The sequence below is a fragment of the Heptranchias perlo genome, chromosome 1 (assembly GCF_035084215.1).
Source record: "Heptranchias perlo isolate sHepPer1 chromosome 1, sHepPer1.hap1, whole genome shotgun sequence".
Classification (NCBI taxonomy): Eukaryota; Metazoa; Chordata; class Chondrichthyes; order Hexanchiformes; family Hexanchidae; genus Heptranchias; species Heptranchias perlo.
The window spans coordinates 94,080,613-94,105,465 of record NC_090325.1 but is presented as its reverse complement, the minus strand read 5'-3'; the positions used below and the strand labels follow the sequence as shown (position 1 = coordinate 94,105,465).

Genomic DNA, 24,853 nt, shown 5'->3' with positions numbered 1-24,853 from the left:
TATTACCCAGATATGCAAGAAATTATGATGTCTGTGTTACACAGTGACTTGTTTCTATTGTAAATGAAGCATTGCAATTATGTTGTGTGTACACAAACAATGATCAACACTATTTCTGCGATTTTTTTCAAGAGGTACAGTGTCCTTTTAAAAATCCCCCCCCTTACACACACGTTAATATCCAGTTTCTATTTCAAGCATAGGTTAAAAAAATTAATATAGTTATTTATAATAATGTGTTTACTGACAGTATAGTACAGACGGTCAATTCTGTGATCATCTGTATTTAAAGAGGTGGAATTCCCATCCAAGCTCATTTTAACAACAAGGTCATTCTGAGAATAAAACTGTGCTCCCTGCTCAAAATCTCTCTCTAACTTTTTAGCAAATACAGGAATTTCACCCCAAAGTCTATTTAAACTTCTTGATATATTAAATACCAAACTAACAAAAAAGCCTTTTGGAAATCTGTTTGTGAGGTGGTGACTCTGTTGCAGACATCCTGTGGGTGTGATCCACAGCTGAAACTACTTTTAGGTGTTGACATCAGTGTTTGAGAGCATCCACACCCTAAAGGCAGTATCAAAACAACAGGAAACATTTAGTAACACATTGAAGGAGTGGCTCCAACAGTAAAAATCCAGAGTTCTGAACTTTTACAGACAGAAAAGGTACTGGAGGAGAATTTTATAGAATCTAAAAAACAAATTGCCTCACCAGTATCTAAACGCAATACTTGTACTCATCAAGATAAAGGATGTTGGTGTTGGAGAATGGAATGCTTTCTCACTTTCAAACCTCAGTTCACCTCTAGCATAAGACACTCCCTGATCAAGCATAGCAAGGGTTGTCAACCCACTCCCAGATTGGCCAGGAGTCTCCCTGAACTGAACTCAGTGGAAATCTGGAACCCTCTTCCTCAAAAAGCTGTTGAGACAATGTCAATTGAAAATTTCAAAACTGAGATTGATAGATTTTTGTTAGGCAAGAGTATTAAGAGTTACAGAGCCAAGGCGGGTAAAGGGAGATAAGTTACTGATCAGCTATGATCTAATTGAATGGCAGAATAGGTTTGAGGGCCTGAATGGCCTACTCATGTTCCTATGATTGCAGCCCGGGAGAAACATACTTCGTATTGGTAGTTCACACCTGCACGCTTCTATAATCTAGCTACATTTCTCTCTGCCAACATCCCACCTGCCTCCCTTTGCTCGAGGAACCTGTCTGTGTTCTGTCTCAGCCATCCCTGGCAACCGGGAGCTCAGAACGGACACTGAGGGAGAAAGAGTTGCCAGCGGGTAACAGTGCAGCAAAGTTCACATTAAAATTAGCATTAAATTCCTGCAGGCATTCAGGTCCAAAATATTAAAGAGGGAGGGAAGATTAAAAAAACAATCACTGAGTGCTAGCTCCTCACCATCTTCTCAGACCCACGAGTAACACACTACAAGTGGATTGTGCGTCTTTTTAAAATGCTGGGTAAGGTTAGCTTCTTAATCTTAATATGCATTACTTTAGTTACTAGAAAATGTACTTTTTCCTTTTACAAGGAAATTTCTTAGACTTATGTATTTCACTGCAAAAAAATTATATTTTAGGAAAATTCTGGTTCTTTTCCATCAATGAAATGTTGTTTCTTTACATTCCTGCCATATTTTGAGTGAAGAAGGAAACCTTGTTTAAATGTGTTCTTTGAGTGATTAACTGATTTATCACCGTGAGGTATTAAGGAGCTTTGTCTCAGCCTGACTTGCCGTTTCCAGATTCATCTGGTCATGGAATCTGAAGGACTATATGCAGTCAGAGGGATGAGCTGGTTTAACTTTTAAGGGCTAGACTGGGGTCTTTAGGTCTCCGAAGACCCATTGAGCGAAGAGGGTTCAGCTGGTGTGGGGTCACTGAGGAACATGACCAGGCGCTAGCTTCAGCTGCTGGGTAAGAAATTCCCAAAACACTTTGGATATTTAAATTCAAATTAATCGATCCATTAACCTGGACCCCTGTAGGCTTTTGACGCTAATATTTCCTTCCCTTCCTCACTGCCGTTTCTATGTAAGCATTTCAAGCTCATTTTGGAAGCACTTAGGGCTTTTGAGTAAACTACTAAAACAAGAGTTGTTGAAAAAAGAAAGACTTGCATTTCACAACCTCAGGATATCCCAAATCGCTTTACAGCCAATGAAAATAGACGTCGCTCCTAAATGTTTTAATTTTGTATCCTGTGTGCAGTTTGTACATTTATACAGTATTAGATACAGCGGGATGCGTTACAAAGCTGCAAGTAGTCCTTCATTGGGTTTACGCTATTTCTGTAAGCGATGGGGAAAAGTCGGGGCTGTTACAATGCAACTTGCTGCATTTCAGGTGTTAACACAGCATCTCCACAATGAAATAAAATACACATCATATTATTTTCTTAGGATGATCTAATTTGTTTTTCTACATGATTCATAGCTTCTGGAGTAATGCAATGTTTAAACAAATAATACAGCTGTATTGAAAACCTAATTAAATTTTGTGGGTACCAGTTTCTAAAAGGGAAGAGGATGGTCCCAGAACTCCTGCCCAAAATCATTTCATGTAGAATCCTTACAGCCACTAGAGGGAGATTTTCAGTGTGTCAGTCCCATCAGAATTTGAACTCAGAGCTCTGAGATGAAAGGACAGTGTGCCACCCAGTCCCTTCATTTTGATGTTTTTAATCAGAAATATTTTCACATAATATTGAAAGTTATCATTCCTGGAAACTTTTTTTTAACTAAATAAAATACATGGATGCTATAGTCATTTCATTAAAAACTATAACATTTTGAATACTGGTTTGCTTTGCAATTCATCACAGTAGAATTATAACAGTAAGAACTGGATTGATGGTGACCTTCTAATCTTGCCTGTACCATCAGGGAGAGGCACTGAATGCAGTTTAGGCACTCCCTCATTTGTCTCTAGTTGTGAAAATAGGTTTTGCGGAACAGGGGACTGGGTGGTGTCATGGGTTTGAACTTTTCACTTTCCTGCTTAGTCAAATAGGAAGAAAGCATCCTCTCACTGACAGCTATGATGGGTCCTTAATGAAATTAACTTGAGAAATTTGGAACGTCCAGTGGATCATATCACAGAACTGTCCTCCAGTTCACTGCAATTAGCTAACAGACTTTTGAGAATAACCATTCATGGTGATACAGAAGGAAGGAGCCCTTTCGGAATTGCCATTTAAACACATCAAGCTAAATTTATACTGTGGTGCAATGTAATTTGCTCTGCATTTAAATTTACGTCATTTGAGGCAGAAACTTTGCAGTGTTGGGGCACTGTAGGATAATATATTTATCTCACCCATGACATACCTGAGCTTGATACTATCAGTGGAAACAAAAAAAATCCATTCTTCAACATTGAGATTTCTTGCCACGAAAAGCATAAAAAGCAGTGTCAAAGAGGTAAAAAATCTACTGATAATACATTACTTATTTTTTTAAATCTCAGAAAATCTGAGAAACTTTGTATATAGTTTTATTTTATAACATTTACTGACATATTACAATTATAATACCGTACCATAGCATCACCAACTCCTCTGCTTTCGGCTAGTCCTTCAGATGAATCTCAGTGGGCCTTGTTTGAAATTTAAGGGCTTCTTCCCAGAGTTATTTGCTCCCTCTGGCGTTTAATATCTGGCAATGAAATGAGCCACATGCTGTCTAGGATTATACAGTGCTGTTAACCATGGGGCACAGAGAACTAACCCCTTGAGAATCATACTTCCTTTGCAGCTTATTGAACATAATCACTATATTGAGATGGGAAATCCTAAAACCCATTTTAGAAATGGAAATGGATCTGAAGAAAACCAAGGAAAGTTTCATATTATAGAATTCTGCATTTCCTTATATTCATATGGGTAGGTTAGTAAAAGAGTAAAAGTTAAGACTCCTAGATACAAACCTGACTTCTAGCTTGTTCAAAACCTCTCCGGGTGTAATTTGATCATATGTTATTGATCTTTTACTGTATTGCTTCATGATGACAACATGTTCTGCTGCCTATATAATTCTGGTTCCCTTTTGACCCCTATTAAATGAAAATCATTGTAAACAGCTCCCTTTAGATAATTGCTTGTGAGAGTTCTAATTAAATAGTCCACTTAAAAAAAAAATCTTTCCTGACTTTCTCGTCAAATTCATATTAAACAACTCTGGCCTTTTATGTGCATAAAGGAATTGTGGTACTTATTTATAAGATAGGATGTTTCATTCAACCCCTCCCTTCCCCTTCAACCCCTACCAACAGATGACGAACTATTAAAAATGAACAAACTTGTTTAAAGTCCCTTGGAGTAACTGGTGTTTAGATTTGTATGAATATGATCATTTTGTCTGAATAGATAGAAGCCCTCCAGATAAGGAAGACACCGTTTTAAAAATTGAGTCAAAATTTAAATGCATTAGAAAAACTCTTTGAAGAAAGACAACTCTTAGCAATGTAGCAGGGGCAGCATTGATGTATAAACTATACAGTTTCTTTACCCTTAAACCTAGACTGAGGTTAACCATTACATCTATGTTAATGGTCTTGTATGTTGAGAGCTAGTCACAGACAAATTTTAAAAATTCAATAGCCACATATGCCCAGTGATGTGCACACTATCTGTCTGCCAATTCAAAGTGACACCTACACCACTGAAAACAATCCACAGTTCATTTTTTACAGACATAATTGCTCCATTAGACAAGACAGGATTGTTAGCTACTTTAAACTAGTGCCACCTTCCCTAGCATTGAGTGGAATCATTTTGGGGAGTAAGAACACATTTTTGTTCCAGATTCATTCAAAATATACAGGAAAAGTCACCAAAACTAGGGAGCTTACGAAAATATGCCAGAGTTTGAATTTGACCTTTTAAACTGGTATTGTACTTATAGTAACTATGTTTACTCCAAAAGGCTATAATGCAACAGTAACAAAGGCAAAACATCTCAGTCCTCAGTCTCAGAATAAGGGGTAGGCCATTTAGGACTGAAATGAGGAGAAATTTCTTCACTCAGAGGGTGGTGAATCTTTGGAATTCTCTACCCCAGAGGGCTGTGGAGGCTCAGTCATTCAAAACAGAGATCAATAGATTTGTAGATATTAAAGGCATCAAGGGATATGGGGATGGTGCAGGAAAATGGTAGATGATCAGCCATGACCTTGTTGAATGGCGGAGCAGGCTCGAGGGGCCGGATGGCCTGCTCCTGCTCCTATTTCTTATGTTCACTGACACACAATTGCACACACCAACCACATATACACAAACACAGGCATACACATATACAGCAATAACTGGAATTTCTCATGACCACACTTTTTCCATTCAATCACATTTTTGGCTGCCAAGCAAATTGGGTATTTGCAGATACCTGCTTATGGAATTCAATTTGTGCTTGAGGTGAAACTTTTTGAGCTGTTAGTTTGGTTGTAGCAAAAATACAAGTGATGATTAGTGTCTTTATGTGGACACCTGTAACTCAGCCAGGTGAATGCAACGTACACACTTCGAGAGCTGATTTGCGGCCCCAAGAGAGGTGGCTGGGAAATCACTGCACTCCTTTGACTGAACCTCTTCCTGCCAGTCCCAACTGGAGCACAGAGTCTGGCTTCAGAACAAATCCACAATGTCAGGTAGAAGCTGCTTTAAGGTGGTAGAGTGCCTCTGAGTTGGAAGGAAAGGGTGTCAACTGTGATATAGGGGCGAGGGGTGAATGCCTCTGTGAAGGGGAGAGACTGAATATTGAGGTAGTTTTTGGGATGTGATGGTCTTATTCACTTCACTTAGAAAACAGATTATCTGGTCATTTATCTCATTGCTGTTTGTGGGACCTCACTGTGCATAATTTGGCTACCATGTTTTCCTACATTACATTGACTACCCTTCAAAAATACTTCATTGGTTGTGAAGCGTTTTGGGAAAGGTGCTGTATAAATTGCTTTTTCTTTCTTTCTATGATGGTGGAACCAGTTTCAGTATCACACAAGATTAGTGTTAGAATGACATTAAAACATATTGGCTTAAATGTATTTTATTGTTATTACATATTTGTACCATTGTGCTAAATAAGCCTGTTGACAGAACTAAATTATTTAATGAGTAGAGACGTATGCCATTCACTTCTGGGATTCTCTCATGGAAAGATCATTGTAGAATCTATTTGATCTATTAACTCCACACCACTGGGATAATTTTAACCCCCAAGGACAGGTGGGCTGGGGGCGGGTGGGTAGTAAAAATGGTTGAATTCTTCATCAGGACCGCATCCCGGCTCCAACGCACCCACTTCCCGGTTTAACCCAGGCGCGTTAGGATGCTCTTGTGCAACAGAAACCCAGAAGTCCCGTCCTCACTTAAAGCCGGTGGGCCGATACTTAAAAGGGCAATGTACCTCATCCTCATTGCGATAGTAGAGGCACTTAATTTTTTCTGTATTAGAAACGTAAAACAAATTTAACCTTACCCGTTTGGGTTTCCCATTGCTTCTGATTCACATCAGGTGAAAGCAGGCGGGAAGGGTGGATCCATGAGGAGAGTCCCTTTATTGCACTGCTTGTGGGCCAGGAGGAGCAAGAGTGCTTCTTCCAGGCCCAACAAGCTCACCTGGCTGACAGGGCCTCAGCGATCGGTCGACAAACCCCCTCCCCCCCCCCCCCCCCCCCAATGGTGGACCCCCCACCAATAGGGCATTCATCCCTTTCACAGAGGCATTCACCCCTCACCCCTATATCACAGTGACACCCTTTCCTTCCAACTCACGCCAGAGGCACTCTACCTCCTTAATGCAGCTTCTACCTGACATTGCCAGACTCTGTGCTCCAGTTGGGACTGTTAATCTGGCTGCCTGGTGCACGGGAAACCCCGAAGCACAAATACCTTCAATTGAGTTGCGATCGCAGAATGCAACCCATTCGCTTGACTTCCGGGTTCCCCACACGAATATCTACCCACACGCTGGGTTCCCGGCTCCGAGCTAAAATCATGCCCCACATTTCCAATGTTCACAAATGAGTCTGTAAAGCAACAAACAGTAGAAGGTGCAACTCATTCTCACTTATAGTTAGGATGAAGATCAAAGGTCAGCTGCAATGAACAATGAATTTCTGTTTTTGTCATTTTAGGATTATCAGCCAAGAAAGTGTCAGTAAGGATAATGCAACAATAGAATTTTGCACCAAAATAGTCTACTTTCTATAGTGAAACACCTAGGAGGAACAATTTGACAATGACCCCTATAAAATGTCTGCTCTATTTTGCAATAAGTGCTTTTGCACTTTTATAAGCTTTGTGCCCACCAATTTTGAACGCTTTTCTTTGACTTGTGTGGGAAGAATATGATGGGGTTTATTTCCATGTAAAAGTTTTGGAGAGAAAATGTGGCAATAAACAGATTGTGACAGTAGAAGACTTGGTAATAAGAAATGGGCACCACAGTGCTTGTGTCCAGCTCACTTGGGTTTATGGAGATGAAGATGAAATGATGCCAAGATGATTTTCTTCTTCAAGCTGCATTCAGAAGGGGTTTTATATCCCATCTTATTTTAAGTTGATCGTCTCCAAGATCTCAATATAATAGCAGAAAATTTTGAAGAAATCAGGTAAAAGGCTGACTAGCTTGGGTGTATAGGCCATAGTGCCTGTGTTATGTATTAAAAGGTAATTACACTCATTTCATTTCTGAAACATGTCAGCACTTATATACTTATGAAACTCAAAGGTGATAAAAGAAATAGTTGAAGTGTTTCCCTGATTTATTGCTTGTGTGCTGAATGCATTCTTGTGAATCTAAAGTTGAAGTTTCTCTTTGTACTGATGTAGTGTAAACCACTTTAATGAGAAAAAAAACTTGGCAACAAATAATAGAGACCTGTCTTTAGAAGAATGACTTGAATAGCATCAGAAATCCTCAGCGTTTATGATTGTAGCTTTATCATTTTTGATACAATTAATGATGTATTTATAGGGCAGGAGTTTTAATATAGCATTTCTGCTACAATCACGCTCAATATGTTAAATATCAATCTGGAATGCCCAGTTTATTCCAACCAATGTTATTTTGGCTTTTGTAGGTGCTCACCACCGTATTGAACAAGCTTTTGCTCATCTTCCTCCTGGAACTGCTTAACAAAAACCTTTAGTTCAAGGAGATCTCAAAAAGAAGTTATCTTAAAATTGTAGTTCTTCCCATGTTTTTTGAAAATGATATACCAGTAAACAGCACGTATCTCAGTAAAATATACAAATTATTATTTTCTGTACTTTGCTACGTTTGGCATCAGATGCATGTTGTCATTCTAGCTTCTGTTACATCTGTTCTTCATTACCTATGAAACCCTCACTTGTGCAGGCACCTAGCCATTTCACAACGCAAGAGCTCATTTATAAACTGAAACGAGAGAAATGTGCTTTGTGTGTTTACATGAAAGAATAGATAGTTACGGAATGAAATATAAGTATCTATTAAGCCTCATGTTGGTTTCGTGATTTCAGTCAGCAGTTTTAGTTCGAGCTGCGTATGGTCCACAAAAATTATATTATGTTTGAAAGTGACTCCTAATATAAAATTAAGACAAGATGAATCCATGGAAATGAAAAGGAAAGGAAACTTTACCTTTATAAAGATTATACATATTCAAACAAATCAATGAAGTTCATTCTGGAATCTCATTAGACTGAGAGACTCAGCCAAAATCCTTGATGCTGTGCATTCTGAGTCAGTTAATTCCTTGCAAAATCTGTTGGATTTGATTGTTTGGTATGTGGTGGTTTTGATAATGCGATGGGAGTGCTGATGAATTAGCACAAAGTCCTGGAGCAAGGAGTGAGTGAACCTCTGCAAAGAAATGGTCTGTTCACAACAAAGGGAAGTGAACCCCTGAATCCAAACTTTGTACATCAATCCATCACACACTCCTGAGTGTTTAAATGACTCAGTTCTGAACTTTAAACAATCTTTATTAGAAATAAATATTTTTGCATAAAATAGCTCTGCTCCATGCTGAATCAATGTGTTAAAAAGTGTGTAGGTTTTTCATGTTATGAGCTCAGGTGGTGCATAGATTTCACAATCTTACTTGAAGCCCAGCTCTTAAATATACAGAATAAATGGAAAATTAGTATTTGTTAACATGAGTATTCCCTTTCAAAAGGGAAGATCATGCTTGACCAACCTTATTGAACTCTTTGAAGAAGGAACAGAAAGGGTAGACAAGGGATTTTTAAAAGGCCTTCGATAAGGTACCGCATAGTAGACTCATGACTAAGGTCAGAGCATCTGGAGTTAGCGGACAAGTAACAGAATGGATATCAAGCTGGCTACAAAACAGAAAACAGAGTGCAGGGTTAAAGGTAGTTACTCAGACTGGCAAAAGGTGGGAAGTGGTGTTCCACGAGGATCAGTGCTTGGACCACTGTTGTTCACCATTTACATAAATGATTTGGACTCGGGAATTGGAAGTACAATTTCAAAGTTTGCAGATGTCACCAAATTGGAGGATATAGTTAATATAGGAGGACTGTGACAAAATACAGGAAGACATTAATAAACTTGCTTAATGGGTGTGTAATTGGCAAATGAATTTCAATATAGATAACTGTGAGGTATTACATTTTGGTAGGAAGAATAAGGGGGCCACATACTGCTTGGATAATAAAGGTTAAGGAGCAGAGGGATCTGAGGGTACAGATACACAAATCACTAAAAGTAGCGACCGCAGGTTAATAAGGCTATTTTTTTTAAAAAAAGCAAACCAAGCACTGGGGTTCATTTTTAGAGGGATAGAATTGAAAAGCAGAGAAATTATGTTAAACTTGTATAGAACTTTGGGTAAACCACACTTGGAGTACTGTAGAAGCTACATAAATACATGAGGGAGAAAGAAATAGATGGATACGTTGATAGGGTTAGATGACGTAAGGAGGGAGGAGGCTTGTATGGAGCATAAAACCGGCATGGACCTGTTGGGCCGAATGGCCTGTTTCTGTGCTGTACATTCTATGTATGTAATAGTATTCTGTAAAATAAAAGCAAAATACTGCAGATGCTGGAAATCTGAACTAAAAACAGAAAATGCTGGAAGTACTCAGCAGCTCAGGCAGCATCTGTGGAGAAAGAAACAGATAACATTTCCAGTTGATGACCTATCATCCATTGTTGGTTGAACAGATGAAATGTGAATCTCTATTTCCCTTCTTTCAGGAGCCATACTCCTTCAGTTATCGTACACGCTGTAGCGAGACCACATCCTGCCGAATCTCCAGACACTCAGAAGAAGCGCCGCATACACAGGTGTGACTTTGACGGATGTAACAAAGTGTATACAAAGAGCTCACACCTCAAGGCGCACAGGCGGACACACACAGGTAAGAGAAAGAGATGATCGTGACCAGGATATTGTTATGCCTTGAGTCCGGACGTTTCAAAAAAGAATGATGGAACAACTGTCCATACAAACATCTTCTGGGACTAGCCAAACGTCCTGATCTTTTTAGTCAAGTTGTTCAAGCTAGTCCCTACAGTTTGTTGTAATTCTTTAAAGAACCGAGCCCTGAATTTCTGTGGCTGATCTCCTTATCTCCCGCTGTAACTTTGGCAGAACATCGGAGGAAACCCTGGAAAAAGAGCGTAAAAGGTTGTTTTTAGTGATTTATGCTGTTTCTCCTTGGGTTCTGCCGATCTTCCGCTAGAGAATCCCTGCAGAAATTCTAAGCATCCATGTCCCTATTCTTTCAGCTACATAGGCTAGTGGTTCAAATTGTCAAATGTTTTGGCCAATTTCATTTGAGCTTTGTTGTTTTGTCAGCTATTACTGACCACATATATTTTATTTATAGTTGTGTTTATTCTGTTTGCATGCAGCAAGAGGCCTAGTCATCAGCCCAGGTGGTTGATGCAGTTCACTTTCTGTTCTTGAAGTCATACCTTTATGTAATACCGAGTATTGTCTTGGTGTGCCTGGAATATACTAACACTAATAGAGAGCATATTAATTTTAATGGAAGAGATATCCTGCACTGAATTCCCAATATGCACGCCCAGTGGGAGCATGAATTCATAAAATATACCCTTACAAGTTAATGATGCTACCAGCTCCTTTAGACAGGCTGCAAATCGATTCCATTTGCGTAAACTGTCATTTTTCTGCTTGGTGTTCCTATGCAAATAAACTTGAATTTCAAAGGATGTTTCTTGTGGTTTGAAAATGTTGATTGCCTTCACAACAGTTAATTTGAAGAGTCAGTAATTAAAAATGATGAATAATCCTTATTCTGAACTAATCCAAGCCCAAATTTCTTATTCCATCAAATCAATATATCTAATCTCACATTTACTTTGATGTCTGGTCTGGATTTTCTTTTCATCGTATGCATGTGTTAAATATAAGAACCACTGTCAAACTATTGGTTTAGACTGAACTTACATATTCCTTTTTTCCTGAAGGTGAGAAGCCCTACAAATGTACTTGGGAAGGCTGCACGTGGAAGTTTGCCCGCTCAGATGAGTTGACCAGGCACTACCGCAAGCATACTGGCATCAAGCCCTTCCAGTGCCCTGATTGCGACCGAAGCTTCTCTCGTTCAGACCACCTCGCCCTGCACAGAAAGCGTCACATGCTGGTCTGAGCCTGCCAGCGTTCACAATATAAGCCAGACAGGATGCAAACTAAACTCATACTTTTTCTTAACTACGATTCAGCTGGGCCGAATCCTTCAACAAATGAACACTTTCATGTAGTCAGTTTCAGATACACAAACAAAGCTCATTTTTCTGGTTATGTGCAGGAGTCATATTTAACAATATGAATGTCCTTATGTTAATGCATAGCATTCCCCACTGTGTGCATGGGCTGGGCAATTTTAAGAATATAAAATTACATTATTGCGGAGTCTGATTTCTCTGTTGAAATTGTTAGCATTTCCATTGATTAATAAGCCTTAATCACCTTGCCAGAGAGATTCTCTCTTCAGTGTAGAATGCTGCTGTATGCCATTTCCTTCACCAAAACCACACCTCATCCAAAATGGGTTTTTTTTGCCAAAAATTTTTTGATGTTATCTCATTATTCAGAGAGAGATTTGCAGTGCAGATTACAATATGTTTGTTATGAGGGTGGAGGACTCTGGGGAATTCATGTCCAAACAACTGTGAAAGAAGAAAAGGCCACAACATGCAATTGGAGGAACTTGCCTGTTTTGACTGACCTTTTTGACACATTTCAGGATTTCACTCACCTCCTGTTTCTCAAATGTCTTATGACAGCTCTTCAGTGTTGGTACTCTGAAGGTTTATTTCTTTACAGCCAGCTTCAGCAGTGATGTCCATGTTTCAATATTAACTTCAAGCAGAAATTAAGCACCAAAAGTTCACCAAGAATGGCTTCTCTTCATATTGATGCACAATGGGAGCCTCATTATCTTGCAAATGCCTTTAACAGCATTTCTCTCAATCAAAGTCCCAAGTGGAAGCTTCATACAATCAGTGGTGGAGCTCAGACTCAATAAAAGAAAAAAAAGAATGAGACATCAACCTATCCAAACCCCAGAGTTTGTAAAAGTGAGGTTTGGCTACATATTCTTTGTCCTTCACTATATTGCATTTTATTTCATTAATGGTCAAGTTACTTTTGTTTTTATTTAGATCTTGTTAACCAACTTAAGAAGGTAAACAAAAAAAACAGAGTTTCCCAGATAAAACAATTCAAATTACAAAATACAAACTATAAACGTTTGAGCCTGTTTTCAGAATCTGTCGTTGTTGGAAACAATATTACCAACATACAAGATGGTCAAAAAGTTAAGACTATTAAAGATTTTTTTTAAAAGATGGATCATATTTTTGTCATATAGTAATTTGGCCAAATTCAATTCCTTACAACAAGTAGGAAAAAGGAATGCTGTGTAGTAAGCACACAGCTTCTAAAAGTGATTTTACACCTTGCACTCACCAATAAAGCATATTACCACATTTGACCATTGTCTTTGTTATCAACATTAGTCAAAAATGACTCAATTAACATTTAAAAACAAAAATTCCTTAATCAGCTTAGCTCATCTACAATTATACCAATATCCTTGACATATTCCTTTTGGTAAGTAGATATAGAAATTCACAGATACAATGCTGGTTTTATGATGCATTGACCAGATGCAGCAGTTGCTGTGCCCTGGTAAAATCATTCCTGGGAAACCCCAAAAGAACCAGGAGTTGTAAACGATGGGAATGAAGAATTGGGGGAATTTGTGTAAGAAAATGTACTCTGCCAAATTAGGCACTTTATTGAAGCTTAGTTGTTTTCATTTATTGCAACATTTATAACTTTTTTATTTTAATAATGTTAAGGTATTTGGGGCCAATTGCTGCTCAAAAAAATAACTATCAGTCTTTTAACCCTTGTGTAAATATTTTTACTATTGGTTCATTGCTTGCAGTTGATAGGGTTTTAACATGCTTTATTGTATCGTCAACAAGTTGATCGCTGGGAGTGCAAGTGGCAGAAGTACCCTTTTTATATATCTCTGGGGCAAACGTCAACCCTGTTTCTGTGTAAAGTTACATTTATAGCCATCTGTAAGAATTTTAAAATGTGTTTCGTTTTAAGACATAGAATCCAATTTTATTAATTTATACCATATTTTGAAAAGCAAACTCTAATTGACATAGGAGTAACTTTTCAAATCTATTTACCACCAAATGTTCCAATAAGTTTTCTGTAAAACTTTTAAAACAATACAATATTTTAATTGAACAGTAAAACAAAATGTTGGCCTAAGCACCAGTATGACTTTTGGTAACATAAATTTCAAATACCTGCAAAAATGGGATTGTAAGTCACAGCCTGATATACATATATAAATCACTGCTGTAAAAATATGCTGTGGATGAATCACTCCTCTATACTTAAAAATAGACAGGAAATAGTACACCAATACTAATACACCAGTTTTCAATCTACATTCATGCTTTGAAAAGACATTGGCTGTAAGATGAGTATGGTGACCATTGCAGCCAATTTGAATATGTATTTAAATCAATACTGTACTTTAATGCATACCAAATACCATGAATCATATTCCAACTCTTTGAAGTACAATACAATTTGAGATACACAATTTATTTCTGCAGATCATCGAATGAATCAGTTGGTAAAAGCACTGACGAGTTTGGAATTGAGCCATACAAACCAGGAAGGTCACAAGCTTGATCCCCAGTATTTGTATGGAGTTAGTTAACCTCACCTCGGGCAGCAATGGGGACGCTACAATTGGCCTAAATGTCTTTTGGCTAAGTTGGCAAAAAATAAAAACTGCAAGGATTCCCGTTCCCAATCAGGATCAAGTGACTGCTGCTGGAAAGTGCATGTATGTGTGGCCATCAGGTGAGGACAGGATTGGGGTTGACTGTGAAGTCCCCAGTGGTTGAATGGCCCACCAACATCCACTGACTACACACAAAAAATAGCTACTTAGGCAAGGAACTTGAGTGGGGGGGGGTGGGGGTTGCTAGACCTGTGGAACTGCAGGAGTTAACCCTTTAAGGGAGAAAATTGGAGGGGAATTTTTTTTTAATTGATTTCTGCAGGCAAACGAGTTTTCATTGTATCATCACGGTATGGTGATATATAAAGGTAATTAAAGGTAGCTTTCCAAACAGCAGATTCAAATTTCATCATGTAAAAACTAAGACACAGGGAGTTTATAGGTTCAACTTGTAAATGTTGAATAAAAAGTAAACAGTCTTGGGGTAATCTTACAAAATCACACTCTAAGTGTAGGGCATAACTGGTAGGAACACCTAGCAGGAATTCGGTGTGCATCGCTGACAGGTGAGGCTCAGTACCAGAAGCACAAGGTGCAACATTTTGTGTAATAGGACAAGAACTGTCAAGGACATCAGATTCACATACATTTTGGTGAATTATTTCTTTGCTAAACATGGGACTGAGGGATACCAGGGTCATGTGAGCACAACAATCTGTGGCAGCTGGCCTGCCTTGTGGGTGACAGTCATTCTTCTTCTGTCTTTCTTATGAAAGAGTGACTTGGCTTTCTGTAAGATAGGGGTGTGGGGCACCTGTCATAGAGTAGATCTGTCGAAGAATTTAAAATAAAATGCACTTAAAAATGGGTGCAATCAGGTAATGTTCACAACATAAATAATAAATGTGGTGACAGTTTTTTTGTATAAAAAAATTAGCCTCTGCTTCAAAAGATTAAAAAATGTTTTTAAAATTTTATAATAAAGCAGTAAGGGTGTGAAAAGACTATGAAACGTCCTGTTGTGTGCTGTGTCATACACTGAGGTGGGAAGGGGGATTTGGATGGCATACACATTTTGAATCAATTCTTCTCAGCTTAGATACTTAAAATGTGAATTTTTTTTTGGGGGGGGAACACATGTTTTGGTTTAGAATGTTGGATTTGGGAATAATAACTAGAGAACATTATTAATATTAAGAGGCATTTAAGGAAACTCGAGATGCTGAACAGATGAAAGAAAACATCATGCACTTAGTTAATATGGTTTTCTTTTTGTTTTCATAATCATATACAGTAGCTGTTACAGAGAGCTTTAAATTGATCCACAGAAGCATTGCCTGATTAACTAGGTGATTAACTATTCAGAGCCACACTCTGCATTGGATGATATTTATTATGCATTATATGGCACAGTTGTAAATCCTACATTAAGTATTTACACTTCCTTAAATTTATTCTTTTAAACTTTAATATTAATATGTAGAGCTTTTAATAGATACAAAAATATGTCTGTGTGTTAATACAGCAATAAACACAGTATATGAAGGTCAGTTAGTTGAAAAAGATGTGTCCCTCAACACTAGATCTACTGACTCATGGTCTGCTTGCATGGAACCCGACAACATTCAGGGAAGGGAGAAATTCATTTTTGCCAATCATCAAAGAAAATGCTCTATATCTATGAGACATGTAACATAGTTACTTTGTGAGCTTTTTAAAAAAAATAGCATTTTTAAAAATAAGATACAGAAATAATGAATTATTACCATAACAATTCAAAAGGTTGCGTGATCAATTCCAACCAGAAGGTGACTTGGTTAGCGGCCTACTTGACATTCAAATTTGACTTCCTTAGTTGGATGATTTTTATCAGCCTGGTGCAGGACATTAGATGGAAGGTGGTGGTGGGGGGGTCAATTGGCATTGCAGCAGTGATAATTGTCATATGGTCCAGACTACCTCTTTCCCGCCCCCCCCCGCCCCCACCACCTACTCCAAACCCTCTGTCTAGTGATAGATGTGGTGATGAGACACCTGCTTCAGGGAGGAATGCTAGAGAATTCTTCTTAAAACAACTATCACTGTTAGAAAAAGACTTTTGATTTCCAAAAGTGTATTTAAAGTTCTTGTATGGATACATAATAAACATCACCCTAAAATATTATGTTCTATTGCCCCCATATGTGAAGATAGTTCTCTACACAATTCACTGTTACGCACTTTTGCTTCTCAGTTTATAATGTTCTACTTTTACATGGCCAGGATTATTTCATCTGCTCAGCATCTCTGCAGACCTGCTTCGGAGTACACCAGCAGTTTATTGCTACTAGTCTAAGCAATAAATTGTGCTGAAAATGTGGAACAACATAGGATTATATTTCAAGAGTTAATAAGACTAAATAAGTAATTATGGGTTTGTATTAAGTCTTATTAACTTTATTTAAATCATACAATAGTGTCTGCAGTCTGTATAATTAAAGATGTGAAATTTTAAAGATTTTTTTTTACTATTTCTTTAACATTTCTAGATTGTCCCATGGGAGTTTAGTAATGACATTTTGTCATATCAAACTGTGAACACAAATTTGTACTGTACAATCTTATTCTGTATTCAATATGTATATGTATTGTACATCTGTCAATAAAACTGTATATACACAAAAAAAGCATCATTTTTCATCAATAAATATAGCATATATTGTAATGAGATACCTGGTCAATCAGCAAGTCGGAGAATCCCGCAATCTCATCACATCAATGCAACTAACTACAACAACATCAATAACTTGCATTTATATAGCACCTTTAACATTGTAAAACGTCACGAGGTGCTTCACAGCAGCAATTATTAAACAAAATTTGATACTGAGCCACATAAGGAGATATTGGGCGAAATCAATCCCGAAATAACGGAGGAGCTCAACAGTGCTCTCCATTGTTAGTGGCGAATTGAAGGAGCAAGTTCCCGCGTTTCCACATGTGCAGTGAAACGTGGAAATCGTGAACTTGCTCCTAGTGGTTCACTGGCGATATAACAGCTTCGAATTAAAGGGCCATCGCACGCTGCAATCAGAGAAATAATTGAAAAAACACCAACTTGCTTATCTACCCAGCTGGAAAGTAACTAACATCACCACCAAACAGGTACCCTTAAAAATGCAGGTCTAAACTAAGTTTTAATGGTGCGGTTAGTCTTAATGACTGCTAAACAACTAAAAATTAAATTTAAAAAATGCGGAGTCTCATATTACTCCTTTAATCGTTTTTGGTCATTAACATTTTTTTCACTTTTCCCTTCTGTCTCTTTTATTCAATTCAATTATTTCTTTGGCTTTTTACAAAAAAAATTTAAATTTTTTATTTACAATTTTTTTTTATTGGTTCATGGGATGTGGGCGTCGCTAGCGAGGCCAGCATTTATTGCCCATCCCTAATTGCCCTTGAGAAGGTGGTGGTGAGCCGCCTTCTTGAACCGCTGCAGTCCGCGTGGTGACGGTTCTCCCACAGTGCTGTTAGGAAGGGAGTTCCAGGATTTTGACCCAGCGACGATGAAGGAACGGCGATATATTTCCAAGTCGGGATGGTGTGTGACTTGGAGGGGAACGTGCAGGTGGTGTCGTTCCCATGTGCCTGCTGCTCTTGTCCTTCTAGGTGGTAGAGGTCGCGGGTTTGGGAGATGCTGTCGAAGAAGCCTTGGCGAGTTGCTGCAGTGCATCCTGTGGATGGTACACACTGCAGCCACTGTGCGCCGGTGGTGAAGGGAGTGAATATTTAGGGTGGTGGATGGGGTGCCAATCAAGCGGGCTGCTTTATCTTGGATGGTGTCAAGCTTCTTGAGTGTTGTTGGAGCTGCACTCATCCAAGCAAGTAGAATATTCCATCACACTCCTGACTTGTGCCTTGCAGATGGTGGAAAGGCTTTGGGGAGTCAGGAGGTGAGTCACTCGCCACAGAATACCCAGCCTCTGACCTGATCTTATAGCCACAGTATTTATATGGCTGGTCCAGTTAAGTTTCTGGTCAATGGTGACCCCCAGGATGTTGATGGTGGGGGATTCGGCGATGGTAATGCCGTTGAATGTCAAGGGGAGGTGGTTAGACTCTCTCTTGTTGGAGATAGTCATTGCCTGGCACTTGTCTGGTGCGAATGTTACTTGCCACTTATCAGCACAAGCCTGGATGTTGTCCAGGTCTTGCTGCATGCGGGCTTGGACTGCTTCATTATTTGAAGGGTTGCGAATGGAACTGAACACTGTGCAATCATCAGCGAGCATCCCCATTTCTGACCTTATAATGGAGGGAAGGTCATTGATGAAGCAGCTGAAGATGGTTGGGCCTAGGACACTGCCTTGAGGAACTCCTGCAGCAATGTCCTGGGGCTGAGATGATTGGCCTCCAACAACCACTACCATCTTCCTTTGTGCTAGGTATGACTCAAGCCACTGGAGAGTTTTCCCCCTGATTCCCATTGACTTCAATTTTACTAGGACTCCTTGGTGCCACACTCGGTCAAATGCTGCCTTGATGTCAAGGGCAGTCACTCTCACCTCACCTCTGGAATTCAGCTCTTTTGTCCATGTTTGGACCAAGGCTGTAATGAGGTCTGGAGCTGAGTGGTCCTGGCGGAACCCAAACTGAGCATCGGTGAGCAGGTTATTGGTGAGTAAGTGCCGCTTGATAGCACGGTCAACGACACCTTCCATCACTTTGCCGATGATTGAGAGTAGACTGATGGGGCGGTAATTGGCCGGATTAGATTTGTCCTGCTTTTTGTGGACAGGACATACCTGGGCAATTTTCCACATTGTCGGGTAGATGCCAGTGTTGCAGCTGTACTGGAACAGCTTGGCTAGAGGCGCAGCTAGTTCTGGAGCACAAGTCTTCAGCACTACAGCTGGGATGTTGTCGGGGCCCATAGCCTTTGCTGTATCCAGTGCACTCAGCCGTTTCTTGATATCACGTGGAGTGAATCGAATTGGCTGAAGACTGGCTTCTGTGATGGTGGGGATATCGGGAGGAGGCCGAGATGGATCATCCACTCGGCACTTCTGGCTGAAGATGGTTGTAAACGCTTCAGCCTTGTCTTGTGCACTCACGTGCTGGACTCCGCCATCATTGAGGATGGGGATGTTTGCAGAGCCTCCTCCTCCCATTAGTTGTTTAATTGTCCACCACCATTCACGACTGGATGTGGCAGGACTGCAGAACTTTGATCTGATCCATTGGTTGTGGAATCGCTTAGCTCTGTCTATAGCATGTTCCTTCCGCTGTTTAGCATGCATGTAGTCCTGAGTTGTAGCTTCACCAGGTTGGCATCTCATTTTTAGGTACGCCTGGTGCTGCTCCTGGCATGCTCTTCTCACTCCTCATTGAACCAGAGTTGATCCCCTGGCTTGTTGGTAATGGTAGAGTGAAGAATATGCCAGGCCATGAGGTTACAGATTGTGCTGGAATACAATTCTGCTGCTGCTGATGGCCCACAGTGCCTCATGAACGCCTAGTTTTGAGCTGCTAGATCTGTTCTGAATCTATCCCATTTAGCACGGTGGTAGTGCCACACAACACGTTGGCTGGTGTCCTCACTGCGAAGACGGGACTTCATCTCCACGAGGACTGTGCGGTGGTCACTCCTACCAATACTATCAAGGACAGATGCACTTGCGACAGGTAGATTGGTGAGGACGAGGTCGAGTAAGTTTTTCCCTCATGTTGGTTCACTCGCCACCTGCCGCAGGCCCGGTCTGGCAGCTATGTCCTTCAGGACTTGGCCAGCTCGGTCAGTAGTGGTGCTACCGAGCCACTCTTGGTGATGGACATTGAAGTCCCCCACCCAGAGTACATTCTGTGCCCTTGCCACCCTCAGTGCTTCCTCCAAGTGGTGCTCAACATGGAGGAGGACTGATTCATCAGCTGAGGGAGGGTGGTAGGTGGTAATCAGCAGGAGGTTACCTTGCCCATGCTTGACCTGATGCCATGAGATTTCATGGGGTCCAGAGTCAATGTTGAGGACTCCCAGGGCCACTCCCTCCTGACTGTATATCACTGTACCGCCACCTCTGGTGGGTCTGTCCTGCCGGTGGGACATGACATACCCAGGGATGGTGATGGAAGAGTCTGGGACGTTGGCTGAAAGGTATGATTCTGTGAGTATGGCTAAGTCAGGCTGTTGCTTGACTAGTCTGTGGGACAGCTCTCCCAATTTTGGCACGAGTCCCCAGATGTTAGTGAGGAGGACTTTGCAGGGTCGACTGGGCTTGGTTTGCAGTTGTCATGTCCAGTGCCTACTGGTCCGATGCCGGGTGGTCAGTCCGGTTTTATTCTTATTATGACTTTTTGTAGCGAGATTTTACAACTGAGTGGCTTGCGAGGCCATTTCAGAGGGCAATTAAGAATCAACCACATTGCTGTGGGTCTGGAGTCACATAGGCCAGACCGGGTAAGGACAGCAGGTTTCCTTCCCTAAAGGACATTAGTGAACCAGATGGGTTTTTACGACAATCCGGTAGTTTCATGGCCACCATTACTGATATTAGTATTTTAATTCCAGATTTTTATTTAATTAATTGAATGACATGCAGAATACTAACTTTAAATGAATGAAGTCTACTTGCCTGCTTGAGTAATGCAGCCTGAATCTGTGGGCGTGATTTCTTTTCCTGACAGATTTTGTGGGCTCGTCTTCCCCTCTCTCAGACTTTTCCAGATGCGGCAACTCGCGCTGCTCAGGGGCTGTGTTGATAGTGCACAATTTTTTTAAAGTTCAAATTCAAGCAATTTGATGCCATAGAGCCCACAGTAAGTAAATTCGTTAATTTAATTCGCAGGAGCGGTGATGAGCGTTGGCTCGCCGCTCAGTGCGATTTCTGGCCCATTAAGACAGGAAACCAAAAGCTGGGTCAAAGAGGTGGGTTTTAAGCAGCGTCTTAAAGGAGGAGAGAGAGGTAGAGAGGCGGAGAGGTTTCGAGGGGGAATTCCAGAGCTTAGGGCTTAGGCAGCTGAAGACATAGCCGCCAATGGAGCGATTAAAATCGGGGATGCGCAAGAGGCAAAAATTGGAGGAATGCAGAGATCTCGGAGGGTTGTAGGGCTGGATGAGGTTAGAGAGATCGGAAGGGGAAGGCCATGGAGGGATTTTAAAACAAGGATGAGAATTTTAAAATTGAGGCGTTCCTGGGCCGGGAGCCAATGTAGGCCAGTGAGCACAGAGGTGATGGGAGAACGGGACTTGGTGCGAGTTAGGATACGGGCAGCAGAGTTTTGGATGAGCTCAAGCTTATGGAGGGTGAAAGATAGGAGATCGGACAGGAGAGCATTGGAATAGTCCAGTTTAGAGTTATCAAAGGCATGGATGAGGGTTTCAGCAGCAGATGAGCTGAGGAATGGGCGGAGATGGGCAATGTTACGAAGGTGGAGGTAGGCGTTCTTGTTGATGGAGAGGATATGGGGTCGGAAGCTCATCTCAGAGTTCTGTCTGGTGCAGCCTCAGACAGTAGCTAGGAAGAGGGATGGAGTTGTTGGCTAGGGAATGGATTTTGTTATGGGGACTGAAGACAATGGCTTCGGTCTTCCCAATATTTAGTTGGAAGAAATTTTTGCTCATCCAGTACTGGATGTCAGACAAGCAGTGTGACAAATCAGAGACAGTGGAGGGGTCAAGGGAAGTGGTGGTGAGGTAGAGCTGGGTGTCGTCAGCGCACATGTGGAACCTGATGTTGTGTTTTTGGATGATGTCACCGAGGGGCAGCATGTAGATGAGAAATAGGAGGGGACAAGGATAGATCCTTGGGGGAGCTCCAGAGGAACTGTGGGGGAGTGGGAAGAGAAGCCATCGCAGGTGATTCTCTGGCTCCGACTGGATAGATAAGAATGGAACCAGACGAGCGCATTCCCACCCGGATTACTCGGAAAACAGTCAATATGAAGACGTAAGGTCCATAACAAAGAATGATATTCCAAAACAGTCAACATACACACCGATGAGGACTGTTTACGGTGTCAAGCGCGCCCGCCACAGAACGGTGCTTGCAGGAATGCTGGCCAGGAAATTGTGGAGACACGGAGCCAGAATTTCACGTGCTATCAGAGCGTAAGGCCAATTCCTGGCCTAAAAGATTGAGGAAATTCGGGTGCAAGTGTGTTACACACGTACTTCATCCACGTCCGAATTTCCTTGTTCTTTTACGCCCGTTTATTGAGCCCTGTGCCCGGACACATTGTGGCTCATTGTCATAGCTCTGCCCCCATGCTGGGTTGGAATGGTTGTAAAATTATGCACAGAATTTCAGGCACACAAGAACCCGTAGTCACCTAGAGGTGGGAATGGAAAATTGTGTGTAAGAGAAGTTTAAAGGGATGGGGACAATTAAGGGGGGTGTCACAATGGAGGCAGTTGGGGTGGGGGGGGGGGGCAGTATTCAGAAAACCTTTAGAAAAACTCAAAATGCCCATCAACCATTACAAGCCTTTGCCCAGGCTAAAATTAAGAAGTGACATATAAAAATGAGGAGAAAGGAATCGCCAGGTACAGGCTTAAGGCTGCAGCTGAGTAGTTCTGTCACTGTCAGCTGAATTGTGCATATTAGCAGCAGCTGTCCTTACAGCTCTGCATCTGGCTCTCTGACACAAACGCTGTGCCCACAGCTGTTGCCAGGTAGCTGTGACAATGCTTGTAAATATGGTTGGTGGCATCTCGGTGGCTGTGATTAATTAGGCTTTGTTGGTTGATGATTACCCTGGCACGCCTTCTTTCATGTTGTACCATGTAAAGCATGACATATTGTGACTGAGGTGCTTCTGGAAATCCATCCAGCATAGTACTTAGTCGACACTTATCTATGCATAGGGCCTGATTTCTCAACCTGCCTTGAGTGTTGGAGCTTGCACGTTCCCCAATCATCTATCAAAGCAAAATCTGGTCATTACTATCAGTAGATGTGGGTGTCCAGGTATCGATCGGTGGGCACAGAGCACTTGGCATCCCTTTAGTGGTCCTCTTCTTCCCAACATCTCAGATGAAGAACTTCCCTTTGGGGCACTCATTGATGACAGTAACTGTGCTGCAGACAAAAATAAAAATTGAACTAGCACAAGGGCTCCTGAGGGTCCTGGAAGAGAGAAAAAAATATGTATCATGCACAAATGGGGTGGAGACTCTGTTCCTAAAGCCTTGGAAACTGGTCCACATGGGACATTCGGCACAGGAAAATTTGCCCAACAGGTACCACAAAGAGAAAAATGTGTAGAGAGGGAGAGAGAGAGAGAGAAAGAGAGAGAAAATTGAAGACAACTTGAAAGAAAACACATAAAAAGAATTAAGGGGTAATTTTTCAACTTGTCATACCTGTCAGGAGAGGATATCCTAAATTTGGTTGTGTACTGTGCAGAATTGTCTGACCATTAATTAAGAAAATCATACACAGCCTGCCTGAATTTGCAGCATGCACTCCCAGTGGCTAGACTTCCCATTAGGTGTGTAAAGTCAGAAAATTACCCGTTTTGAGAGTGCCATAGAGGCAGACAGTTGCATGAACTGTGATACAATCTTGATTTTGCCCATGAGTAACACCATGTGAGATTGACTATTACATAACACCCCATCCTCCAACTTACCATGAGCAATGGCATAGGAGATCTGCCAGCCTGCTATTAATTACATTGTGATTCATGTCCTCCATAAGCCAATAGTAAATAAACACATCTACTTCCTTGTTCACTGAAGCTGTGACAGTGCGTCATTCTGATCACGGGGAGTTTCCAACCTCAGTATCAGTATCATAGCACAGGAGGAAGCCATTTGGCCCATCATGTCCGTGCCGACCTTTTGAAAGAGCTATCCAATTAGTCCCATTCCCCTGCTCTTTCCTCATAGTGCTGTAAATGTTTTCCCTTCAAGTATTTATCCAATTCCCTTTTGAAAGTTACTATTGAATCTGCTTCTACCACCCTTTCAGGCAGTGCATTCCAGATCATTACAACTCGCTGCGTAAAAAAATGTTTCCTCGTGTCGCCTATAGCTCTTTTGCCGATCACCTTAAACCTGTGTCCTCTGGTTACCGAGCCTTCTGCCACTGCAAACAGTTTCTCCTTATTTACTCCATCAAAACCATTCAGGATTTTGAATACCTCTATCAAATCTCCCCTTAACCTTCTCTATTCTAAGGAGAACAACCCCGGCTTCTCCAATCTCACCACATAATTGAAGTCCCTCATCCCTGGTACCATTCTAGTAAATCTCTTCTGCACCCTCTCTAAGGCCTTGACATCCTTTCTAAAGTGTGATGCCCAGAATTGAACACAATACTCCAGCTGAGGCCTAACCAGTGTTTTATAAAGGTTTAGCATAACTTCCTTGCTTTTGCACTCTATGCCTCTATTAATAAAGCCCAGGATCCCATATACTTTTTTAACAGCCTTCTCAACTTGTCCTGCCACCTTCAAAGATTTGTGTATGTACACTCCCAGGTCTCTCTGTTCCTGCACCCCCTTTAAAATTGTACCATTTAGTTTATATTGCCTCTCCTCATTCTTACTACCAAAATGTATCACTTCACACTTTTCTGCTTTAAATTT

The 24,853-nt window shown here is 40.9% G+C and overlaps 1 protein-coding gene across 2 annotated transcripts in view; it reads left to right on the top strand.

The window, feature by feature from the left end:
* Positions 1–13,797, top strand: part of LOC137324502 (Krueppel-like factor 3) — a 72,839-nt gene extending 59,042 nt beyond the window's left edge. For both annotated transcript variants that reach the window (XM_067988860.1, XM_067988868.1), the window contains exons 7-8: positions 10,227–10,390; positions 11,469–13,797. In XM_067988860.1, the coding sequence (XP_067844961.1) occupies positions 10,227–10,390; positions 11,469–11,650 (346 nt within the window). In that variant the 3' untranslated portion in view covers positions 11,651–13,797. The remainder of the gene's footprint in view (positions 1–10,226; positions 10,391–11,468) is intronic.
* The last annotated feature ends 11,056 nt before the right edge of the window (positions 13,798–24,853 follow it).